This window comes from Quercus robur, chromosome 3 (assembly GCF_932294415.1).
Source record: "Quercus robur chromosome 3, dhQueRobu3.1, whole genome shotgun sequence".
Taxonomy (NCBI): Eukaryota; Viridiplantae; Streptophyta; class Magnoliopsida; order Fagales; family Fagaceae; genus Quercus; species Quercus robur.
The window spans coordinates 13,381,576-13,403,486 of NC_065536.1; the positions used below are offsets into that span (position 1 = coordinate 13,381,576).

The following is a 21,911-nucleotide window of genomic DNA, read 5'->3' on the forward strand; positions in this document are numbered from 1 at the left end:
TTAGGTGAAGGAATAAAGAATTTAATATAACCCTTTTTGTTACTATTGAGAAACACTACCAGTGACTTGTGCAGTATTAACTATTAAGTCATTGCCCCTAAAACCAGGGTAATGAAAGTTGTGAAATTTTTGCTTATTTTATGTTAGCTTATCTGACTTTTTACTTCTTAATTTGCTAGGAATTCATCATGTCTGTCTAGGGATCAAGTGGCAACTGAATATCATGATAGCTCACAATTTAGCCCAATGGGCTTAATACTTGTCATTGAGGTAAGCCCTACTTTCATCTCTTACCTGCCAACTTTAGTGTCTGTGTTCTCAAGCAAAGATGGTTAGGGAAATCCCATTTTTTGGTCTCATTTTTGTGTTTGACTAAAATTTCTTATTTAGCTGTAAAATGGCAACTCAATGAGGGATAAAAATAAAGTTTTTGTTCTATACATGTTGTTACGCCAAGGAAAAAAAACGGTATGCAGTTCCCACACTCAAGAAACTACGCCTGGTTATGATTTTCCTCCCATTCTTGCTTATCCTACACGTATTGCTATTAGCATTGAATTACTTGCATATTAGTTTGAAGTTTTGTGACACATGCAGTATACATGTGAGATGGAAACCTTGACTTATGTTAATCTTAAGTGTGTGGGCTAAAGCCTATGGGCAGGTAAGTGTTTGGTGGATCTAATGGTCCAAAAGCTTGGGCTAAAAGTTAGCTAGTGCCCTAGTATAATCAAAGCAGTGAACTCAGAGGCAAAACTTATTTTTGGGATTGCTTATGTTGTGAATTTTAAGGTTAACAAGTGGACCAGAAAGGTAAACTTTCTGATTATGCTGTTGGATGACTTCAATGTTATTTTGGGTGATGAATTTCGTTTGTGGCATCAAAGGCAGCCTTGTTGCCATTCATTGGTGGGCAATGGGTGGGCAAATCGGCATGAGCAAATGGGCAGCAGCAGGTGGTACTGACCCACACTGGTGGTACTGGTACATGACATTAACTGTAATTTTAAATATCTATAAATGAAAAAGGAAATTAGGATGCTGGCATTTTTAACTTTGTTAATCATCTTAAAGCACTTTAATGGGCGGGCTCTTGTTAAACTAAGTCACATCTCTTCTGCATTCATTAATATAACAAAGGCAAGTCACACAGTTCAAGTTAAAAATCACACACCCCCCCCCCCCCCCCCCCCCCCCACAAAACATGCACAATGAATTGAAGGAATTGTACAATCAAAATTTCAGATAAACTTTGAAGAGAAATTACCTTATACAATCTCAAAAATGGTAAAAGTTCCCTCAAATCAGCATTTTCAATAAACTCTATATGCTATATGCTTAAGCTGCATAAAAGTTGTCTTAGGAAGAAAAGATGCTAGACAGTTAACCATTAACTAGCTAAGCAGTCCCAGAATCATCTGAACAATGAAAGAGGCAGGAGAAATTGATTCAATGAATGGCACATCAAATCCAAGAAAAATTTTGTGTCCCATCTGAATTGTAGCTGCATAGTATGAACAATGAGAACACTGTGAAGGCAGGACAAGTAAGAATAAGCAAAAAAAGAAAGTGTTGGTGCATTTTGATATTAATTATAAATAAATTGTTAAATTCTTATCAAGTTATGTCACATTGTGGCTTCGTCACATAAAATGAGCCCTAATACTTTTTGTTTTCCCTCAGTTTCATTCTCAACACCACGGTCCCCAAGGCCCAAGTTTAACCAATAACTTAGCTCTCAAAATACCAACAGCTGAAAATAAAAGGCTAGATCTTGAGTCTAAGACTTTAGCCTTATGCTGAAAAGTTGGCCCATGATCATTTAAGTATCTCACTTTAGTTAACTGACCTGAAATATTTTGCTGCAAGCACCAATTGCTTGAGGTTATGACCATTCCCAGTCAGAAAGATGAAAGGTAATATGATTGCATAAACATAAAAAGAACATGAATTTTTGTTTTGAATTTTCATTTTTCACCAGACATGAAATATGGCAATGATGTCTAGGTAATTAATTGAAGCTAAGCCTTCTCTTTTTCTTTGCAATTCATTTGGCAAGAATGGACAAATTATAAACTGCATACAATTCATTTTCTTTTATTCAACAAATTTAACAGGATATTTTAGGAGAGTCATGGCTATAGATACCTGCTATTTGAATTTTTGGCGGTTTGGCTACAGGACTGTTAGTGATACAGCAGCAGAGCGAAGCATCACGCCATCATCCTCCCATTTAGAACGTGGGGCAGTTGCTCCAGCAATAATTGCCTACGTATGAAAGGGAGAAATTGATTTACTTGATGAAATCATTAGACATCAAAATGAAAACAAAATCACCGGCATCATGGTTTTCTTGTGCAAATCAAAATCCTAATTTTTTATCAGAAGGTTCTTGGGCCTTTCAGTAGAATTCTATTGAGTTGATCAACTAATGGGCTATAGGCACTTACAATATCCATTACAGGCACAAAAGCCTGGTATGTACTGGCTATATTTTTTACAAACAAGCATTCTATCACTGAAAAGAAATAGTTACAAACCTTTCCACTGTTAACAGCAGCCATTAATGCTACATGCTGTTCATCTCTACCAAATTCATAGAAGTAATAAGTCCTGAAACAAGTATTTGAACACCAAAAATTAGGAAATAAAAGTTCCAAATATTACATGCAAAGGCTTACAAGAAATAGTGACTATATTTTAACATCCTGACCACTCTAAAATTCATGGAGATACTGATAGAAAATGGATAGTTGAGTCTTAACGTAACCCAATTAAAAATCTGAGCAAATTAGATCCTCTTATTGCTCATAACTGTAGGTGTGGAAAGGTGATAGAACTCGTCCTACATCAAGAATTTATTCTTCCACCATTATATAATAATAAAAAAAAAGTTTAATTCTCCTCTTAAGGCCCTACTTCTACTCTGATAGTATTAGATACCAATATTTTCTAACAGCCTGCCATCAACTCAGAAAATAAACTCACCTGAAACCTTCCTCTTCCTTTATTTTTATAGTTCTTGCAGAGTACAAAGTTGAACCACCTGCCACACAGCATGACTAGCTTTCAGAACCAAAACCAGAAAGAGCAGAGGAAGATATGTTGACTGCAGGTAGTGGACAGGTAAAAGAATTCAGAGCATTATTACCTGGAACAAAAATTTTTGCTGCCTCCTTCAAAGAACCTAAATCAGTAACATCCTTGGCCTGTTCAAGTTAGGAAAGATAAGGTAAGCTTCACAGGGAGTTTACTATGGAAAGTCATAGATGGAACTAAGAAGAATCTTATAATTTGAAAGCCTGATAGACCATAAATGATGGTCTCAATTCCAAGTCATTAAGATATAATTGCCAAATTCTGGAGTTGCAGACATAATGTGTAACTAGGGAAGCCAAAATGGAATTCAAATTATACTTGTCACTAATGGTGAGTACATTCCTTTTGTTTCTACACAAAATATATATAACTGAAAAAAGCCACCTCAAACTTTTTATGGATCCATCAAGCACTAATTCGTCCATTCCTATTTAAGACTAGTTGTAGGTGGGCTATATCAATTACAAGGAAAATAAACAATACAAGAAGTCATACCACTTGAGCTATGATAGCAATAGAGTTCTATAAGTAAACGTATGTCATATATGGAGAACTGAAATTTCATAACTGTTACTACGCATACCTCTAAGAAAGTGATTTTCAGTTGATTGGATGGGCGAATGACAACACTCAAAACTTCAGATCTGTGTCAACCAATGACAAATAAAAATCAAATATCAATGCAGAATACATTTCTAGTACATCTGGTCATGTTTGAATCTCATTCTTTCCCTCTTTTATATTTTCATTGTTCTATCTCATACCTTGATGCTTATATTTTGAGTAATACTACCCAACTTTCACAAAAATTAACTTTTACTATTCTACTAGAGGAAAGTCAAGCATGTCCAAATAATCAGTACATAAGATATAGACGGAAAAATTCTGATGCATCTTATCCAAATTAAAAAGTAGAAAAATAAACAAACCATCAAAAGGGAACTTAAACAAATTATGTACCCATCTGGAGATGAAAATCTTGCTGCAAATGTCTTTGGCTTTGCTTTATCTCCGTATAGAGACAATCCAGCATTGTAATCCTAAACATTGAGCTTCAAATTCAGTTGATTGGAAATTTTTATATCTTGCAAAACAAATAACTAGAGCATAGTGTACTCTCAAAACTCAAACAAAATATCAACTTTAATAAAAATAAAATAAAATAACTTTTGAAACTTCAATCTCCAAAGCCTTGTACAGAAAGAAAGATCATTTGATGCTGCTTACAGATAGCAATTGTATATAAAGAACATCCAAAGCATTCAGAGTAACAAAAGATAAACATCAAAACTTATTTCAGACAAGCCAAAATTGAATGAGAGTCTCGTAACATTGAGGTAGAAATGAAGAGTTTTTCATTTAGCAACCAATGAATACAAACCAATACAGCTGCCTATGGTGTTGATTTCCTAATCAAGATCCACCTCAATTTTATTTACAATTCATACAACCCTTATATCATGCAAGTCATACAATCAAATGGACAAAAATGAAATTTTTCACAATCTAAAATTCATATTATTTTGGGTTAATTGTACTTTTCCCCCCTTAACTATGGTCCAATTGCAATGTCCCCCCCTATACTTCAAAACTGAGCAATATCCCCTTTAACTATTAGTAAAAGAACTTTACCCCTTGCAATTAGAATTTCCATCAAATTTAATGGAAATGTCAAAATTCTTCAAAAACATGTCTAACAAAAACTTGAGTTTTCCGTTAATTTGAATGTTTAATGGAAAATCTAACGATCTATTGTAATTAAAGGTGGGACATTGCTAAGTTTTGAAGAGTAATGAACCCAAACTGAGGGCAAAAAGTCCAGCCCAACCCAACTAAGGATATGTGTGAAGATGCCAAAGTAACGCATGGATAAGATCAAGAACAAAGACCAAGACAATCCCAAGAATAGTTTGCTAGTTCGTTACAAGTTGTTGTATAATTAGTAAGTTGGTTCAAGAGACAACCTTGGACCTTTCATGATACTTGTTTTGTAAGATCCTTAGTATAAATACTAGGAGTCGCATAACAATTCTCATTAGCTAACATTGATGCAAATTCCTCTACTTTCTCTCTAGGCTCTCTTCTTAAACCCTTTTCTTCTTCTTTAGGAGGGTCACTACCTCGAACATAGTCAATTCCTTACTTTCCAATACACCTTCTCATTATAATCACTCATTTCCCTTTCCAAACTTTTAGACCACAAAAAAGGCTCATTACATGAAGTTTAGGAAGACTTAGCAATTTTAACATACTTTAGGAGAAAAGTGCAATTTTCCCTTTTAAAGAAGAAAAATTTACCAATTTGCTCTTTTGAGTGCTAGACAAATTCAGGTAAAAATCATGAATTTAAAGAAGCACTGAACCTAGCCCTTGGGTTTAACTTCATAATATTTCACAAGGGTTTTCTCAACCTATTATCACCATTGAAGATTTTAAATTTCCTTAAGCTGCGACTAGTTTGAATGCAAGAACACAAAAAGAAAGACAAATAAGAAGAAAGTGCTGTATTGTATACCTCAGGCTCCGTGATGTCCTCAAATTGTGGAGGGACCCGAATGGCAAAACCACTACCATAGAACTGGAACCAAGACTTGGTGTTTGCAATGCCTGAAAGAGCCGGTTTCGGAGGCTGTGAAGGTTCAGCTGAAGAATGGGCAATTGGGTATGGTGGGGTTAAGGATATGACGCAAAGTGAAGCTGTTTTGAGGAGAAAGAGTCTCTTAGAAGAGGTGTTTGTGGTGGGAATGGTGGGTTTGGGAGTGGGGAGAGTGATGGGTTTATGGGGAAGGTTTGGTGGGTGTGGAGATAGGGAGAGGAGAATGGCCATGAGAGAATGAGGATGGTTTTCATGGCTGGTTAAAATTGGAGAGAGAGAAAGGGGGATAATGTGGGACTCACATAGGGGTAGTAGTACTTAATAGTTTTTGTATGTTTCAGGGAGGGTACTTTGGAAATTTGACAAAATTATGGGTGGTTTTGGTCATTTCAATACCACACATGGTCACCTTTTTTTTTTTAATAATTTTTTTCAAAAACTCTTTTATTTATTTATTTTTTAATAACTAAGGACTTGTCTGTATATTACTTATTTTACTAAAATTAAAAATTTATTATTGAAAATATTGTAGATGAAGGTAAAAATTAATTGAAGTAGTACAGTGAGATCCATGAATAATACCAAAAAGTGCAGTAGGTCTCATGAATAGTAGCAAAAATAAGCTGAATAGTAAAATAATTTTAATTTTTCATTGGTATCCAAACACACACTAAGTTGAGAGATGATAAATTTGAAACTTGAATTTCTCTTTTATATAAACTTAAGAAAGAAAGTGTCAATTGAGGTACATAGCTTATGAAAAATTTACAAAAACTTGAGTGCAGAGAATGTAGACGCTATTGATTTGAGGTGATGTGTTGCGATTGTACAATAAAAATGATGTTAACAATAAAACCATATTGAAATAATGTTATACAAAAGAATTTATCAAAAAATATCATAGGAATTCTCCTGCAGCTCAGTGTAAAGATTAGATTATCATTTATCACTTTCTTTTTTTCTAGGTTGGAAAATTATACAAAGTCTCTTATAGGTTTTATCACAAATATAATTAAATGAAATTGGGTACAAATCCATAAAGAACTTGAAATTTTATATTTACATGTTGGTGACGGTTAATTCTAATATATACATAAAATCAACTGCTTGATTCACTTCTCTATAAATAAAGCAAATAATTCTAAGTCTATTTTACTCATAAAATTATAAATATAATTAACTATTTAATTCTAGTTTTTTTTTTTTTAATTTCTTATAAAATAGGTATAAAAAATTGTCTAATATAGTTTATTAATAATTATCTTACCATCCGTTAACATGACTCTTGTACAATTACAAGATATCACCTCAAATTATTTGTTGTTTGATGTTCAATCTCGTAAATCAATTGATTGACAGTTCCTGGTATTCCAGAAACGTCTAGGTTCAAATTCCTCTGTGCCATTGTAACACTAACAGTAAATCAAAAATAAAATTAAAAAAAAATTTGTTGTTTGCCACTTGAACCAATACCAGGAAAATAGATGTAACTCACATGGACCAAAATGACCTTTTATTTTGGCTTCCATGGCTAATAGACGTTATCCTCTTTCAAATTCACCCAGCCAATCCAACACAAATAAATCCAAACCACCCAAAATTCCAAACCAGAAAAAAGAAAACTGAAAAAGAAAGATATAGCAAAACCACTATCTTCCTCTCTCTCTCTCTCTCTCCTTTTCCCTTCATGCTTCAGCATTTGTGAACCTCCTTGCTTTCTCCCATGGAAACCATTCTCTCCCCTCATTCTCTATCCCCTCTCTTCAACCCCAAACCTTCATCTCCAAAGACCCTACTGTCCTCTCTCCAACCCAAATCAAACTCTTTTTCTCTCACCAAACCTATTACTTCTAGCCTCAAAAAACACCAACTTCAATCACTAAAGCCATCTTTACCAATACCCACAAGCTGGTTTTCTTATGCCCAACAAGGACTAGCAGCTCTAGCTCTCACTCTAGCACTCAACTTTAGTCCACTCTTGCCTAGTGGCAATGCACTAGCTTCTGAGTTTGATGTACTTAATGAGGGGCCACCTAAAGAAACTTACGTAATTGATGATGCAGGTGTGCTTAGTCGAGTGACAAGGTCGGACTTGAAAAGGTTGTTGTCTGATTTAGAGTCAAGGAAGAACTTCCATATTAACTTCATCACTGTTAGAAAGCTCACCGTAAGTTCTTTCCATAACTAAAATCCTTTGATTCTACGTATTTACTTGTTTAGTGTAGTGTGAATTTGACTCTTTCTGTAACACCATTTTGATGATAAAAACAAATGGAATGATTAGTTATCTAAATTATATTAATTCACCGACTTTTGTTTGATTTTCAAGAAAATCTTAAACCTTAGATTCAAGCCTGTGTTCCTTTCTTGATAATTGATAACTTATCTTAACTGTGCAATATAATCCTATTAGGCTCATTCAAGTGCTTGGAGATCTAAGGTTTAGAGCCTTATTTCTTTTTTACATATTAATAAACAATGATAATGGTTAATAATTTGTATTAAGTGTTAAAAATTTACTGCAAAGTTATGATTTTCAAGACCACAAGTGTACTGAGATATTTATTTTGGATTTAAAGTTGTAACATTGGGTTGCAGAGCAAAGCTGATGCTTTTGAGTATGCTGACCAAGTTTTGGAGCGTTGGTATCCCTCAGTTGAAGAGGGGAATGATAAGGGCATAGTTGTGCTTGTTACCAGTCAAAAGGAAGGGGCAGTAACAGGTGGACCTGCATTTGTCCAAGCTGTTGGAGAAACTATTCTTGATGCCACTGTATCAGAAAACCTTCCTGGTAACCTTGAATTTAGTTCTCATTCTTTAAATTTGCATATGATAATTTCACTTTTATCTGCAACCTCTTCTGTGAGGACAATGGTTCTAACTATGCGCATTCTGAACTGCATAAAAGTTTGGTTGAAACAAATGTTTTTCATAAACCATGGGGAAAAAATAGAATTCAGATACTACATAAATACTTTATAGGCAAAGAAAATTAGAGGGTTTTACTAATGGAACTTTAAATTACAAAATAGTAATCTTCATACGACTTGGGGAATCCACATTATAATGTTCCACCCAATGTGGCTAGGAGCTACCAGAATAATTGGCATTGAACTTAATCAAAGATTGCATCATTTCAGAGTTTCATGGCACAGTATGAGGTGCTCTTTCATAACTTAAATGTTGTTAGAAAATGCTCTTAACACTGGGACAAACTTTATCACTGGAAATTTCTCCCTGCTATGCCAAACAATAATGAAAGCATAGACAACCTCTTTTACCTACAAGGGTACTTGGCCTGCTGCTACTTCTGATTTTGGAGTTTTTTGGGTTATGCGAAGCTTATTTTTACTACTTTGAGGAAGATGGTCTCGTCTTAAAATTTCATCAAAGTGGCACTATATGAAAACATCCAAAATCTTCTGCTTGTGCTGAATGGAGTTTCTCTACTACCTATTTCTTTTGTCCAAAAGAGTAGTAATGAGCTTATAATGCGAGAGCCAGATTCAATTTTCTAAGGCCTCTTCAAAATGTGCTAGAATTGGGTGCTTTCTGGATGGAGGCCTCTTCAATTTTCAAAGACATCTTCAAGCCATCCAATTTGAGCTAATTTTCCTAAATTTGTGCTTGTGAAAACTTCCTAGAAATGTTTGTTGGGTCCTCAAATTTGATGTGTCCTATCATGGAAGATATGTACACATTCTATTTTCTGCTTATGCTTAAAGCGAGAGCGTTCTGTTTTTGTTTAAGAGCTGGAAGACATCCACTAGGACCTTGAGGATTATTAGCAGGAATGCCTCAATATGGAGACCCAGATTAGAAATAAGATTTTGATAGAGTATACCAACTGCTTGCCACAATAAGCCAAGGAAAATTACACCAGCCTTGAGGAAATTGATAAAGAAAGAGCAGAATCCAGATCCATAAATTTCCTTTTTAAGTTCAGCACCATGGAATTGGGTTTTTTCTATGCTCTTTGTTACACCTTAGAGGAGCACTTTCCACCCAAGACATGGCCAAGTAAACTCCCCCACGTTTTAAGAGACGATGCTACAAAATTTCATTTTTGGTCTGCAATCGTTATGCTCTTTTAATAAAGGCTACTCAGTTTCAAACAAAAACACTGCTTACTGACACACAAACACCATATTTAAATGATTGTTTCTCTAAAAATTCTAATACCATTTTTCCCACATTGTAATATGATTAGAGACATTCTGGCCTCCTATTCTAATTCATACATTGGGTAGACATTAAGAAATTGACATAATAGTCACAGCCTGAGAGCTTTAAATTAAAAGAATACCGTACGATTTTGATTTTCAATTTTATTTTGTTCGGATGAAGCTACAATTAGTTTTTATTGTGGATGAATATCTGTCCAAAAGTTCCATGTACTTGCTACTGGTGTCCAGTGCTTCAGATGACATAGTGGAGATATAGGATGCAATCAAAGAATCCATAGAAGTAAACTTTTGGGATCTTCCTTCAATGATGTGCAGCAGTAATTTTTCCCTACTGTTTTCTAAAAGATATTGCAGATTATGGTGATTAAATTATTGAATTTGCAATTGCAGTATTGGCTACAGAAGAAAAGTACAATGAAGCTGTCTATAGCAGTGCCAAAAGGCTAGTAGCTGCCATCGATGGGCTTCCAGATCCCGGTGGACCTACGTTTAAAGACAATAAACGTGAATCCAATTTCAAAACCAAGGAAGAGACTGAAGAGAAGCGGGGACAGTTCTCTCTTGTAGTTGGAGGTTTGTTAGTGATTGCCTTTGTTGTTCCTATGGCACAATACTATGCTTATGTCTCTAGGAAGTAATGCCATTTGTAATTCTAAATTCTTCTATTAAATTACTTCATTTAAGATTCGTAACAACGTATAACATGCTGTTGTACAAATGATCATGTTAAAAGTTTTCATGAGAAAATCAAAAAGTAAGAACAGAGCTTTGTTTATAATTGTAATATATGTGTTCGACAACTTCAGTAATCTACATTCACTTTCTTGATATGGAATGCTTAGACATTGATGCCAATAAATTTGTGAATTTCAAGTTGGACGGCCTTCATACAATTCAAGTATGGAATGACCTATCTGTATTGCCATGAGAAGAAAAACAATGTGAACTACCTGACCCATTATGGCTACATCTCCAAAATCAGGCAGAACCTTTGCTATTTTTAAACATATATCTTTCTACTAGATTTATCAAGATAGCTAGGTAAGTAAAGAAATTGAAGTTAATGTCTGACCAAGCGTACGCACGAGAGGGTGCACTCAATCTCCAATATGGTGTTGAAGATCCCATAAAGCCAGGGGCAGCTCTGCATAGAGTTCAGGGTGGTCATAGGACCACCCTGACTTGGAAAAAATAATAATTATTATATATAAAATTTAAAAAAAAATTATGATTTTTTAATCCTTAAAAAAACTTTGTGACCACCCTAAATTTTTTTTAGGTCCAACATAATTAAACTTTAAACAAAATTTGGCAACAAGCTTGGTTGTAGACTAAGGCTACAACTCCAATCAATATTTTTTTTATTAGATGTGAATTTTAACAAATTCACCATTTAATTATATTTTCTTATTTTATCTTCTATACTTGCAAATTTTCAAGAAGAGAAAAAATCAATAGCTATGTCGACAATCATATGTTTAAATTTCAAATTTTTGTAATTTAAAATTATACATTAAAAAAAAAATTTAGGGATTGAATAGTAAATAATGTCCGATTGGCACGAAATTTGACACGTGTTTTAAGAACATAGAGAACATGAAATTTATGCTGTTAGATTTTCAAAATATATAGTAATGTTAATTTGTTTAGTGAGAGTTGTAGCCTTAAGCTACAACTAAGTTTGTAACCAAACTTTGACCTTAACTTTAGTCCCCTTAACAATATATTAGGTCCTTAAAAAAAAGAAAGTCCAAGAAAAATTTTATTTGACTAAACTTTTGAAGAGGTGTAACTTGCAACATCGATAATGAAACTATCATGTAACGATTTCAAAAATAAAAAAATTTGTAGAAAGAAATTCTAGGACTTTACGTTTTTTGACGCTCGTGTGTGTGTTTTTTCAATATGAGGAAGTATCTTTTGAGTCAGGAAGACTTAAAAGGAAAGCAATGGCATGTATGTGAAAGGTTCCTTTGTTTGCATTGTTTTGCCTGAAATGGATTTTGACTGACCCCAATGTTTGAGGTTGAAATAAGTTCAGTTTTAAAAACTACAGTCAACATTGAAATATAAAAACCATGCATTGAGTTCTAAGCTATAAATTTTGGGTGAGGGTTATGCATCGCTATGTCATTTGATGAAGTGTACTCGGTGTTTACAAAAAATACCACTTCTGAGAAGTGGATTATTACTGACAGAAGTTAATGGATCAGGGAAGAAAAGAATAAGGTGAGTATAATAAAAAGAATATTTGATGTTTAGAACATGAGATTCTGAAAGAAAGGCGGATCAGAGTATTTTCCAGTTAGTATTTCTGATGAGACATGATCATTTGCAGCCTGAGTGTAATGAATTCCATCCCAACTGATATACTTAGAGCTATCAGAGCACCCTTTGACCGTGACTGAGGTCCCGTTCAAGATCTTAGTTTGCCCACAGGAAATGCGACTGTCATAGTTCAATGGTGGACCTCCGTACCCACAGCAGGCCCTAATAGGGTGTTCAAATCCTGCAAATCAATATCACCAAAATTTCAAGAATGTATCATGATTATAACATAAAGAAATTTAGTCTCTGAGACTTGATACCTATGCACCTCAATAATTTCATTACATTTAGAATTATTTGCTATGAACCACACGAATATGAGTACGAGTACGACATAAAAATGCCAATTTTTGAAAAATTAGGACACAAGTATGGTGGAAATACGTATATTCATTAATTATTAAATATATTTTTGTTTTAATTTTTAAATATTGTTAAGCATTTATTTTCCTCTAATAATGTTAAACATATATCAATTAGAGCATCCACATCAGTGGATGTATAAATGTGTATAAGTGTGTAAAATGGAAAAAAGTCATTAATTTTACACATTTTGAGCAAAAAAACACCCACATCAGTGGGTGTAAATTCGTGTATATTTGCAAGTTGCTATAGTACCCGTGCATATTTGCACGGCCACTGTAGCATGTGTATATAATTTTTTAATAATTTTTTCTCTCTCCTCTCTATACTGACTCTCAGCTCCCTCTCTCTCTCTCTCTCTCTCAGGCGCACAGCTCTCTCTTTCTCTCATCTCATCAATCTTTCTTCCCCTAGCTTCCGCCGATCACCACCACCGCCGATGAGAACGAGGTCGAGGAATCCTAGTCACCGGAAGAGTCTATCGCCTACAACACGAACAGAGTTCTCCAACGGGTCCGTCACCTAGAATCTCGTGGGTTTTGATCCATTTTTGGTTGAGATCTTTCTTCCTCTAGCTTTCGCCGATCGCCACCACCACCGATAAGAATGAGGTCGAGCAAGCCAAGTCGCCGGACAAGTCCGTCGCCTAGAATCTCGTGGGTTTTGATCCAAATTTTTTACTGGGTTTTTTTTTTTTTTTCTTTTTTTGGGATTCCGGTGAGATTGGCTTGTGTGGATTCCGGTGCCAATCTTGTTGCACAGTGCGAGGCTAGAGGCGTCGATCTTGAGAGAGATGGTGGCTGTGCGGGTTTGGTTGGGTTAAGGAAATGAATATTTTATTTGAATAAACATGTATAATAGACAAACTGATGTGGGTGTTTTGTAAAAATAAGTTTATAAAATAGAACCCCCTCAAAAAAAAAAGTTTATAAAATAGAAAAAGTAGGTTTTAGACGTGTAAAATGGAAAAATTTATGCACGAGCTGATGAGGATGCTGAGCAATAAAAAATAGTAAAGTAAATTCATGACTGATATATGATGTTTAGAAATTAGAATACAAACCAAAAATAAGATCTAAAAGAGTAAATAAAAGATAATTAGATAAGTGTTCAAGATTAAAACTAAAAAGAAGTAAAAGATAAGTGTTCCTCCCATGTCCCACAATTTTTTCAAAAAAAAAAAAAAAAGGACACGGCTAGACCAGAGGTGAAAAAGTGTCCCAAGCGTGTCTCATATCTAACACGAGTACGACACCCTGAATAAAATATCTGTGCTTTCTATATTATTTTAAATGATTCTCAATATGGGGGCAGTCTAGGTACAACTATAATATTCTTCTCAAAAAAAAGAAAAAAGAAAAGGTACACCTATAATATTTCATCTTATTATTTTATAAGAAACGAAGATTGGAAAGTGGTGTATTGCCCATGAAACAAGACAAGACTGATGAGTGATGAATAATAATATTATGGGTCCTTGGAAGGGAAGTGGATTTATGTCATTTTGTTATCATTTTCCACGGAATTATATCTATATAATAATAATAATAATAATAATATATAAAATTTGTTAAGCTTCTAATTGCACCACCTAATCCGTCATGTCATTAGTCATATAATCATTCTTTTTCTTATTTATTTTTTACTTCTAATTTTTTTAACAATAGTAAATATATAAATAGATTGATTTTATACATTCATCCTAAACAGTTTTAACTTTACATATGTGGGACCAGGGAACTTATGATCCGGCCCACGCTCTATTAGGGCTCGGGCCCATGCCTTGGAGGGTGCATGCCGAGGACGAATGGGGAAAGGCCGAAGTATCAAGGGGAACAGCCGAGGACGACCCTGTCCTCGGCACTCCAGGACTTCAGGGGGAAGAGCAACGTCTCGATGAAGGCCGCCCCCAAAAAGCCCCCCGAAGGAAGTGCGAGTAGAATGGGACCCACGTGGGGGTACGGTGCAAAACTGGTTTAGGGTAAATACGTCCCCTCCGCATTAAATGCACCCGCCAGCGTCCTGACCATGTTAATGAGAAAAGACGCCTGGACAGGGTAACTTCGATCATCGCAACTAACAGAAAGAAAGGAGGGACAACTGATGGGACGGGTACAGAAGTGAGCACCTGCCTGACTAACTAGTGGAGGGCTAAGATCAACCAAGAATGGCTATTTAATGTAAAGGTTAGTGCACCAAGAAAGGGGTTGGGAAAAATGGTCAAAAACCAGAGCCTTCCAACCCGCCTCTAGGAGAAAGACTCCTATAGCGATCACGATTTAATTATGTACGAACACCACGGAAAACCCCCGTCTTGTGACCGAAGCCTAGCCTTTCAAACCCACGCTCTATAAATGATATTGCTTGGGCCTTTTTACGTGCGAATCCAACATTATTATGGGTCGTCACAAATCGTGTCCTTACAACATATAACTTTGCATTTTACATATTCATCTAATTTAATTTAGATGTTTATAACTAAAGCATAAAATCACTAAAGAATCAAAAAATAAAAATATTGTCTATACATATAGTATATGAAACTTAATCTCCTCTATATTCTATAATTAGTATAAGTAGATGAAAATTTTAATATAAAAATAAATTAAATATATATGTAATTTTTTATTTATAGAGAACACAAAGTTTCATTGATTAAAAAAAGAAAGCAATATGACATTGTTTATTTTAGTTATTAAAAAAAAAATTCTTGCTCTTGGTAGGTTTGGTCAAGAGTTATATAAAAAAAATAAGGGCATTTCTTAATTAATAATTTAATATATCTAAAATGAAATTTTTTTATAAAAAAATACTTTAATTACAGAGGACTAATTTTAATATATAATTTTACAAATATTTTAGAAAATATACTATCATATTTTATTACAAAGAAATTACATTCTCAAGCAGGGTTGCCAGTTTGGATAAAAACATGAGGTTTCAATTTAGTCCAACGTACAAAGGGGTAAAAGGAAACATTTAAATAGTTTAGGGGGGGTAAACTGATAAATGATAACCGCCCTAACTAAACAGGTAGGTATTTTATCATGTACCATTATGACAAATTAGCTGAAGTATTTGTATTTTAACAATGCCAATTGAATGAAAGATTATGATTTACAGAAATTAAGAGAGAATGTTATGTCCTTCTATTTATAAACTTAAAATAAGTGTAAGAATACTAATGGCCCGTTTGGATGGAGGGGAGAAGGAGGGGGAGTGGAGAGGAGTAGAATAGATTTGACTGAAAATAGACTAATTTGGGCCAAATGTTCTCAACTCTACTTTACTTTCCCTCCTTCCTCTCAATCCAAACGGATCATAAAGTACCCAGAATAGAAATACTAACCATATTGGGAGTAATTTGCGATGAGGTTGTATTTAATAGTGAAGATGTCCACATATGCGAAATTTGCATCTGAATATTTGCCCTCTAATTTTTTAGAAAGAGCAAGAAGCTGCTTATTGAAGGCTTTAGCACCTTGATTATGTTGACTGACACATCCAAACTCATCAAGCTTTGATTTGTCAGTTCCAAATATGGCAACATTTTGAGGCAAGCATCCGAGAGGACCCGTGTTGTGTATCCAAAAATTTCTAGCACCTTGCTCGTATAATTTCTGAAAAAAACAATCCAATTCATCAAGTATAGGGTGAGAATTCAATGCTCCACTGATAATTGTCAATAAGCTTACCTGTATTCCTGTCTCAAACTCAGCCAAAATTTCTGGAATTGAAGCAATTATTTCGTCCAATGATTTGGAAAAAAATGCACTGGCAATATCATTCTGGCCTATATCAAACGTGTAAAGCCCCTTCTCAAAATAATCTTTTTTTGGGAGGTGCTTGCCAAGTTTCTTACCTGCACAAAGTTTGAAAGAAAAAGGCTCATTAATCTGAAAATATTCATTATGTTTCTTTCCTAGAAACAATATGTTTTGCCAATGCAAGTTTCAAAATTGGAAGCCTAGACATTGATGAACCATGCAAATACCTTTTGGTAGCAATTCCAATTCAAGAACCCGAGCTTTAAGTCTTTGAAACTGAGCCACCTGAATGCCTAATGAGAATGGGCTGGCAGATCCTGTTATTGGACGTATAGCTGATGCTGCAGCTGCAAAGTTGCACCCTTTTCGGAAATTTGGTGTGCCAATGGAATCCAAGTAGGCATTTAGAAATGGCAGGTCCATTGATCTTACTGCAATATAATAACCAAAAAAATTAAGAAAAAAAGCTAAGGAATTTAAAAATCACTCAGTGATCAATGAGACAATAACTTGAGAACAGAGGAAAACAGAGTTGGGAAAACTATATTAGAACACAGCTATCATGGAATAAGAATTACCGAGAAAATCAATGATGAGACGACCATCACAGTATCTCCCAGATGGCTTTTTGAAGTAACTCTGTCCATTAGGAGGGAGAAGGGTCTCAATCCCGGTGGCGACAAGCTCTCCAGTGTCAGAATTTGAGTCACCAAAATTAAAAATAGCAGGGAAGTTGGAGTCAAAAGATATGGCAAGAGGTAAGAAAATGGAGACTAGGGTGAGAATATGGAGAATGCAGGTCTTGCTAGCCATGGCTTGATGCAAACTGTCTTAAGGCTAGGATAGGTTTTAGAAAGAGATAAGTTGATAGCTCTAGGGGGTGTTGAAGGGAATGAAAGAATATCAATTCTTCGAGAATGCTTTCATTGAAATAAAGCTCTCAAGACTTGTTCCAAAAGCTACTGTGCTTTACAATAGTGAGGCTATTTACAGATGCATAGGCTTAGTTTAGTCTCTAAGAGTTCTAATTAAATCAGCGAATAAGCTGTAAGTCATTTACAACAACATCTCTAACTAAATATTGGCTCATATCTTATTCAATGCAGCTTGCTATAAAAAGACTAATTGTTACAATTACAACGAATAAGTAGGTTCCAATTAGCTCAACTGGTAAAGTTTCTGATGGTTGTATAAAAGATCTAGAGTTCAATCCCTGCTTATACGAAAAACTGATTGGTGTTTTAGTCTGATGATAAAAAACTATTATCAAGAGCGGAGTCAGTAAGTTGAAATTTTCTCTAAAAAAAAAAAAATTACAACGAATAAACTAAAAAAGCTACTACACGTTGATACCATATTTTATATGCCTCTTTTTGCATGTCCAAATCCTAATTTATATACAAAAGTAACCATTTTGATCCAAAGATTAAGGGAATACTAAAAATATTGGAATTTATCTTGATGGGGTGCCAAATTGACCAATTTTGCATGTTTGAGGCCAAAATAACCAAAATGCCATTGTTGAACATTCTTTGAGCAAACCGAAAGAAAAAAAGAAAAAAAGAAAAAAGAAAAATCACCTAAATGCTAAATTTCATTCTTTTATGTCAAAATTAATATTTTCAAACATTTTTCAAAAGTTTGACCTCAAATTTGACCAAAAATCTAACCATCTAATCGGGGTGAATTTGAGCACATGTCGTGGATAATTAAATTCCCTTTAATTTGATAGTTCACAAGCCAATATCAGATTTAAAACGAGCAAAGTATTGTGAAAACGATGAAAAAGTGCTGGACAATTAGTCTTTTTTATTATTATTATTATATATAACTAGTCATAAAGCTTGATTATAGTTTAATCTCATTGAATTACAATCAAATGATAATGGATTGACCCAAAAGGGAAGTCCTGGAAAGGTTTTGTGATAAATTTCAATTTGGCAAGCTTGAATTGCTATAATTCCTTTGAATTAAAAAGAATTTATCAAAATGTCAAAAAAATGATTTTTCATGTCAGACACTAACCTAAGAGACTTCTTCCTCATTGCAAAATGATATATCCCCTTAGACAAGGAGATATGCTGGGGTCTATAGCACCAAAAGAACTCGTCTAAGGTAAGCTGACGATTCCCTTTGCTAAGACAACCCCAAAGGATTTCAGCCCCTATGAATACCCTCCAAGCATTAGGGGCTACTTGACTGACGGATAGACCTAGGAAAATGGCCAATTGATGGTGTAATGCCGTCAATGGCAACCTCAACCCTGCCGCGAACATGGCATCATACATGCCGATGTCTGCGATCTTCCCAGAGTAGCACTTTTCAAACTTTCCGGGCAGACAGATTAGAATGTTATCAGGGATTTGATAATGGTCCCGTAAGGTCCTGAAGATATTGGTCGTCATCGTCGGCTTAAAGTAGTTGACCATCCATATCGTGGGAAGAATGAAGGGACGGGTGTGACCATCCCCAGAGCTTCCTAAACTTCCTTCCTCAGAAGCTCTTCCGTCACCCTCATCCTCGCCTTTATCACCTTCTCCCTCGTACTCCTCTTCGTTCTCTCCTTTTTCTTCGTTACCTTCTCCCTCATACTCCTTTTCATTCTCTCCCTTTCCCTCGTCATATTCATCCTCTTCCTCTACTCCCTCTCCATCAAAATCTTCTTTGTCATCAGGAGAATGGGTAGACGGTTTCCTCTCTGACAACCAAGACAAGCCCTCCTCGGGCCCATGACCTGACGGGTAGACTTCGTCATAACCCGCTCCCTCACAGACTGATGACAACTGTTCACTCGTTGCTTCTTTATCTCCTGACATCTATTCACCTATAAGCGATAAAGGTATTCTAAGAACCTAATTAACCGGTCTCTCTAGAGAAATGATGACCAACTAGAAAAACAGAAATAGAAAAGGAATGAAAAAAGAGAAGAGGACTTACAAGGTTAATAGACGAGTCCATAGAGGTGACAGGATCAGCAAGTTGACGACAGCGAAGATGACGAAATGACAGCTCTCTCTCTTTTAAGATTTGCAAAGATGAAATAAGAAAAAATAAAAAGAGGTGGTGAACTATTTATAGAGCGAAGAGGCGCGACAAACGAAGTGACAATTTTGATTGGAAATGAGGCCAAACAGCGAGTGCCATGTGTCGCCTAGCATTTAAGCTTAAGGTTGCCTACACCATTTAATGACACACTCTTTGATAAAACACCTAATTAATGGTCATAAATACTCTAGTACTCCGTGGCTCATCAGCTAAAACTGACGGTACCATGGAGTACGAGGCAGTTGATAGGGATATTTTAATACCCCTGAAGCACCGCACAAAAAGGGTCGACAGCACCCATATACCTATCAGCTTCACGAAAACCAACAGAAGACTTAGGCCGACCACACCAAACATGGCGACCTAACAATGAAACTCGACTGGCGTCTCTATAGGCTGACGGGGATTCTCGAACGAAGCATATGACTGACGGATGTGGAGAGGCCGATGGGGTTAAAGAGGCCGACAGGTCCAACCTGGCTTAACTTGACCCCCATGGATATTTATGAAAGGAAATTTCTTGTATCCCACGATCAACCCGAATCAAAGGAATCCCTACAAGAAAAGATCTTCTCCACCAAGAAACGAAGGTCAACTCTACACTACTATAAAAACCCCAAAACCCTCACAAATTAAGGTACACATAATTTACCCCAGTTCTGGCACTCTAAAATTGTGAAAATTCTCTAACTTAACCTTCGGAGGGTACTTGGTCGGTACCACACCGGTACTCTCTGCAAGGTCTTCTTTATTTCTGTTTCGATGGTTCTGTCTAGAGCACGTGAGGACCGTGCGGCTTATTGATGATTTTTGGCATCATCAGATATATTTATGTCATGCATGCATTCATATGACATCATATGATGGATTTTCACATTGTCGTGCATTCACATGCCATTATAGGATAAAATTATAGATGTCATGCAACATAGGGGTGTCAATTCGGGTTAGCGTGTCGGGTTCGTGTCGTGTCAAGGTAGGTGTATTCGACTAAATGGCTCAACCCTAACCCGACCCATTTAATAATCGTGTCATGATCTTTCAACCCTAACCCGACCTGTTAATAAGGCGGGTTGACCTGACCCAACCCATTTAACACGCTGAATAAACGAGTCGTGTTGGGTTGACATAAATGTAACACAACTCATTTCAACCTGCATAATATTAAATATAACATCCATCTATAAATAATTTTTTTTACATCCTAAAAAGCAGTGCATACACTTCAAGTCTTCAACCCACATTCAAAATAATATAGTTCAACAAAAATATAACATTTATCTAGAAAATAAGTTCTTTACACTCCAAAAGAAGTGCATACACTTCAACCCAAATTCAAAATAACTAAGTTTAACAAAAATAAAATAACATAGTTCAACAAAAATATAATATCCTTGGAACTCGTCAAATGCTAATATCAATATTGAAAGAATTTGAGTAAACAGTAGACTAATCCTGACTATGACCATGATTACCATCCATAGATTCTTTGTTGATATCCAAATTCATAATATCTTCTACAAGCTCATCCAATTTCATTTGTGTAAGTTCTATGCCCAAAAAAAAAAAAAAAAAAGTATTGGTAGTTTTAGGGTCTGTAAAGTTTCAATTTTCAATTATATCCCTTGTAAATTTTTGTAATTACTCACTTTTCTTTTTAAATTTAAAATATATGTTGGATATTAAAGATATTTGACAAATCTAAAATAAAATATATATTTATTTGTTATACAAGTTAAACGGGTTATGTTAAGTGGGTCATTTTGAGTTGACACAAATAAATTGGCGTGTCTATTGCGGGTTATGCAGGTTGACCCACTTATGACACATTTTTTATCGTGTCACTTTCGGGTCGACCCGTTTATGACCCAAATCCATTAAGGTCCAATTCTAACCCGAAAAAACCTGTGTCGGGTTCGTGTCGGGTTCGCGGGTTGGGTCGAACATTGACACCCCTAATGCAACATATGCAATAACAATTTCCCTAAAAACCAAATGTCAAATTATTTAATTATCACTTAAATGATGATCCTTAGGATTAAATTCAAAAAAATGTATCATCTTTTTGGATAGGCGTCATGGGGTGTCTAATACATTTCCCACGCATAATTGAGCTTCCAAACCCATGTCTTTTGATTAGAGACTTTTTTTTTTTTTTTTCCTTAAGTTAATTTAGGAAATAAAATCAATTAGACCTAGGTGACCAATCACACCTTAGAATTCTTATTGTTATGGTTTTAAAAGCCACTGTCTCAGATTTAATCAAATTTTAACCAAATAATTAATTAGATTAGTTATGATCTTGATTAAAATTAATAACTTACCAAACAAATATAGATCATATGAACACTAAGAATGATGACCCAAGAAAACCTATGACATTGAGGATTTATAGTAAAAAACTTGGAGATGATTTAATTTAAACAATCCTCAAGGCAACATCTCCATTAAATAAAATCGAAGTTTATACAATATACCTAACCCTAAATCTACTGCTACCTCATGTACGCATGAGAGGGTGCACTT

The 21,911-nt window shown here is 35.1% G+C and overlaps 3 protein-coding genes across 4 annotated transcripts; 1 reads left to right on the forward strand and 2 right to left on the reverse strand.

Annotated features, from left to right (window-relative positions):
* Positions 1 to 1,216: 1,216 nt before the first annotated feature.
* On the reverse strand, positions 1,217 to 5,986 carry LOC126717148 (uncharacterized). Of its 2 annotated transcripts, none has more exons than XM_050418538.1 (8): positions 5,615 to 5,986; positions 4,060 to 4,139; positions 3,683 to 3,743; positions 3,152 to 3,209; positions 2,989 to 3,046; positions 2,541 to 2,613; positions 2,149 to 2,268; positions 1,217 to 1,529 (listed from the first exon to the last, which is right to left on the reverse strand). In XM_050418538.1, the coding sequence occupies exons 1-7, from the start codon at positions 5,924 to 5,926 to the stop codon at positions 2,176 to 2,178; spliced, it is 735 nt and encodes a 244-aa protein (XP_050274495.1). In that variant the 5' UTR covers positions 5,927 to 5,986; the 3' UTR covers positions 1,217 to 1,529; positions 2,149 to 2,175. The 2 variants fall into 2 exon arrangements, with proteins under 2 accessions (XP_050274495.1, XP_050274494.1); XM_050418537.1 differs by having other exon boundaries at positions 1,217 to 1,504; positions 5,615 to 5,985.
* Positions 5,987 to 7,306: 1,320 nt separating this feature from the next.
* On the forward strand, positions 7,307 to 10,710 carry LOC126717149 (UPF0603 protein At1g54780, chloroplastic). The gene is made up of 3 exons (XM_050418539.1): positions 7,307 to 7,862; positions 8,294 to 8,486; positions 10,273 to 10,710. The coding sequence occupies exons 1-3, from the start codon at positions 7,419 to 7,421 to the stop codon at positions 10,518 to 10,520; spliced, it is 885 nt and encodes a 294-aa protein (XP_050274496.1). The 5' UTR covers positions 7,307 to 7,418; the 3' UTR covers positions 10,521 to 10,710.
* A 1,327-nt stretch (positions 10,711 to 12,037) lies between these two features.
* Positions 12,038 to 17,153, reverse strand: LOC126717151 (GDSL esterase/lipase At1g54790-like). Its single transcript, XM_050418545.1, has 5 exons — positions 16,919 to 17,153; positions 16,568 to 16,771; positions 16,269 to 16,435; positions 15,923 to 16,193; positions 12,038 to 12,391 (listed from the first exon to the last, which is right to left on the reverse strand). Exons 1-5 carry the CDS (start codon positions 17,151 to 17,153, stop codon positions 12,141 to 12,143), a joined length of 1,128 nt encoding a protein of 375 aa, XP_050274502.1. The 3' UTR covers positions 12,038 to 12,140.
* Positions 17,154 to 21,911: the final 4,758 nt, after the last annotated feature.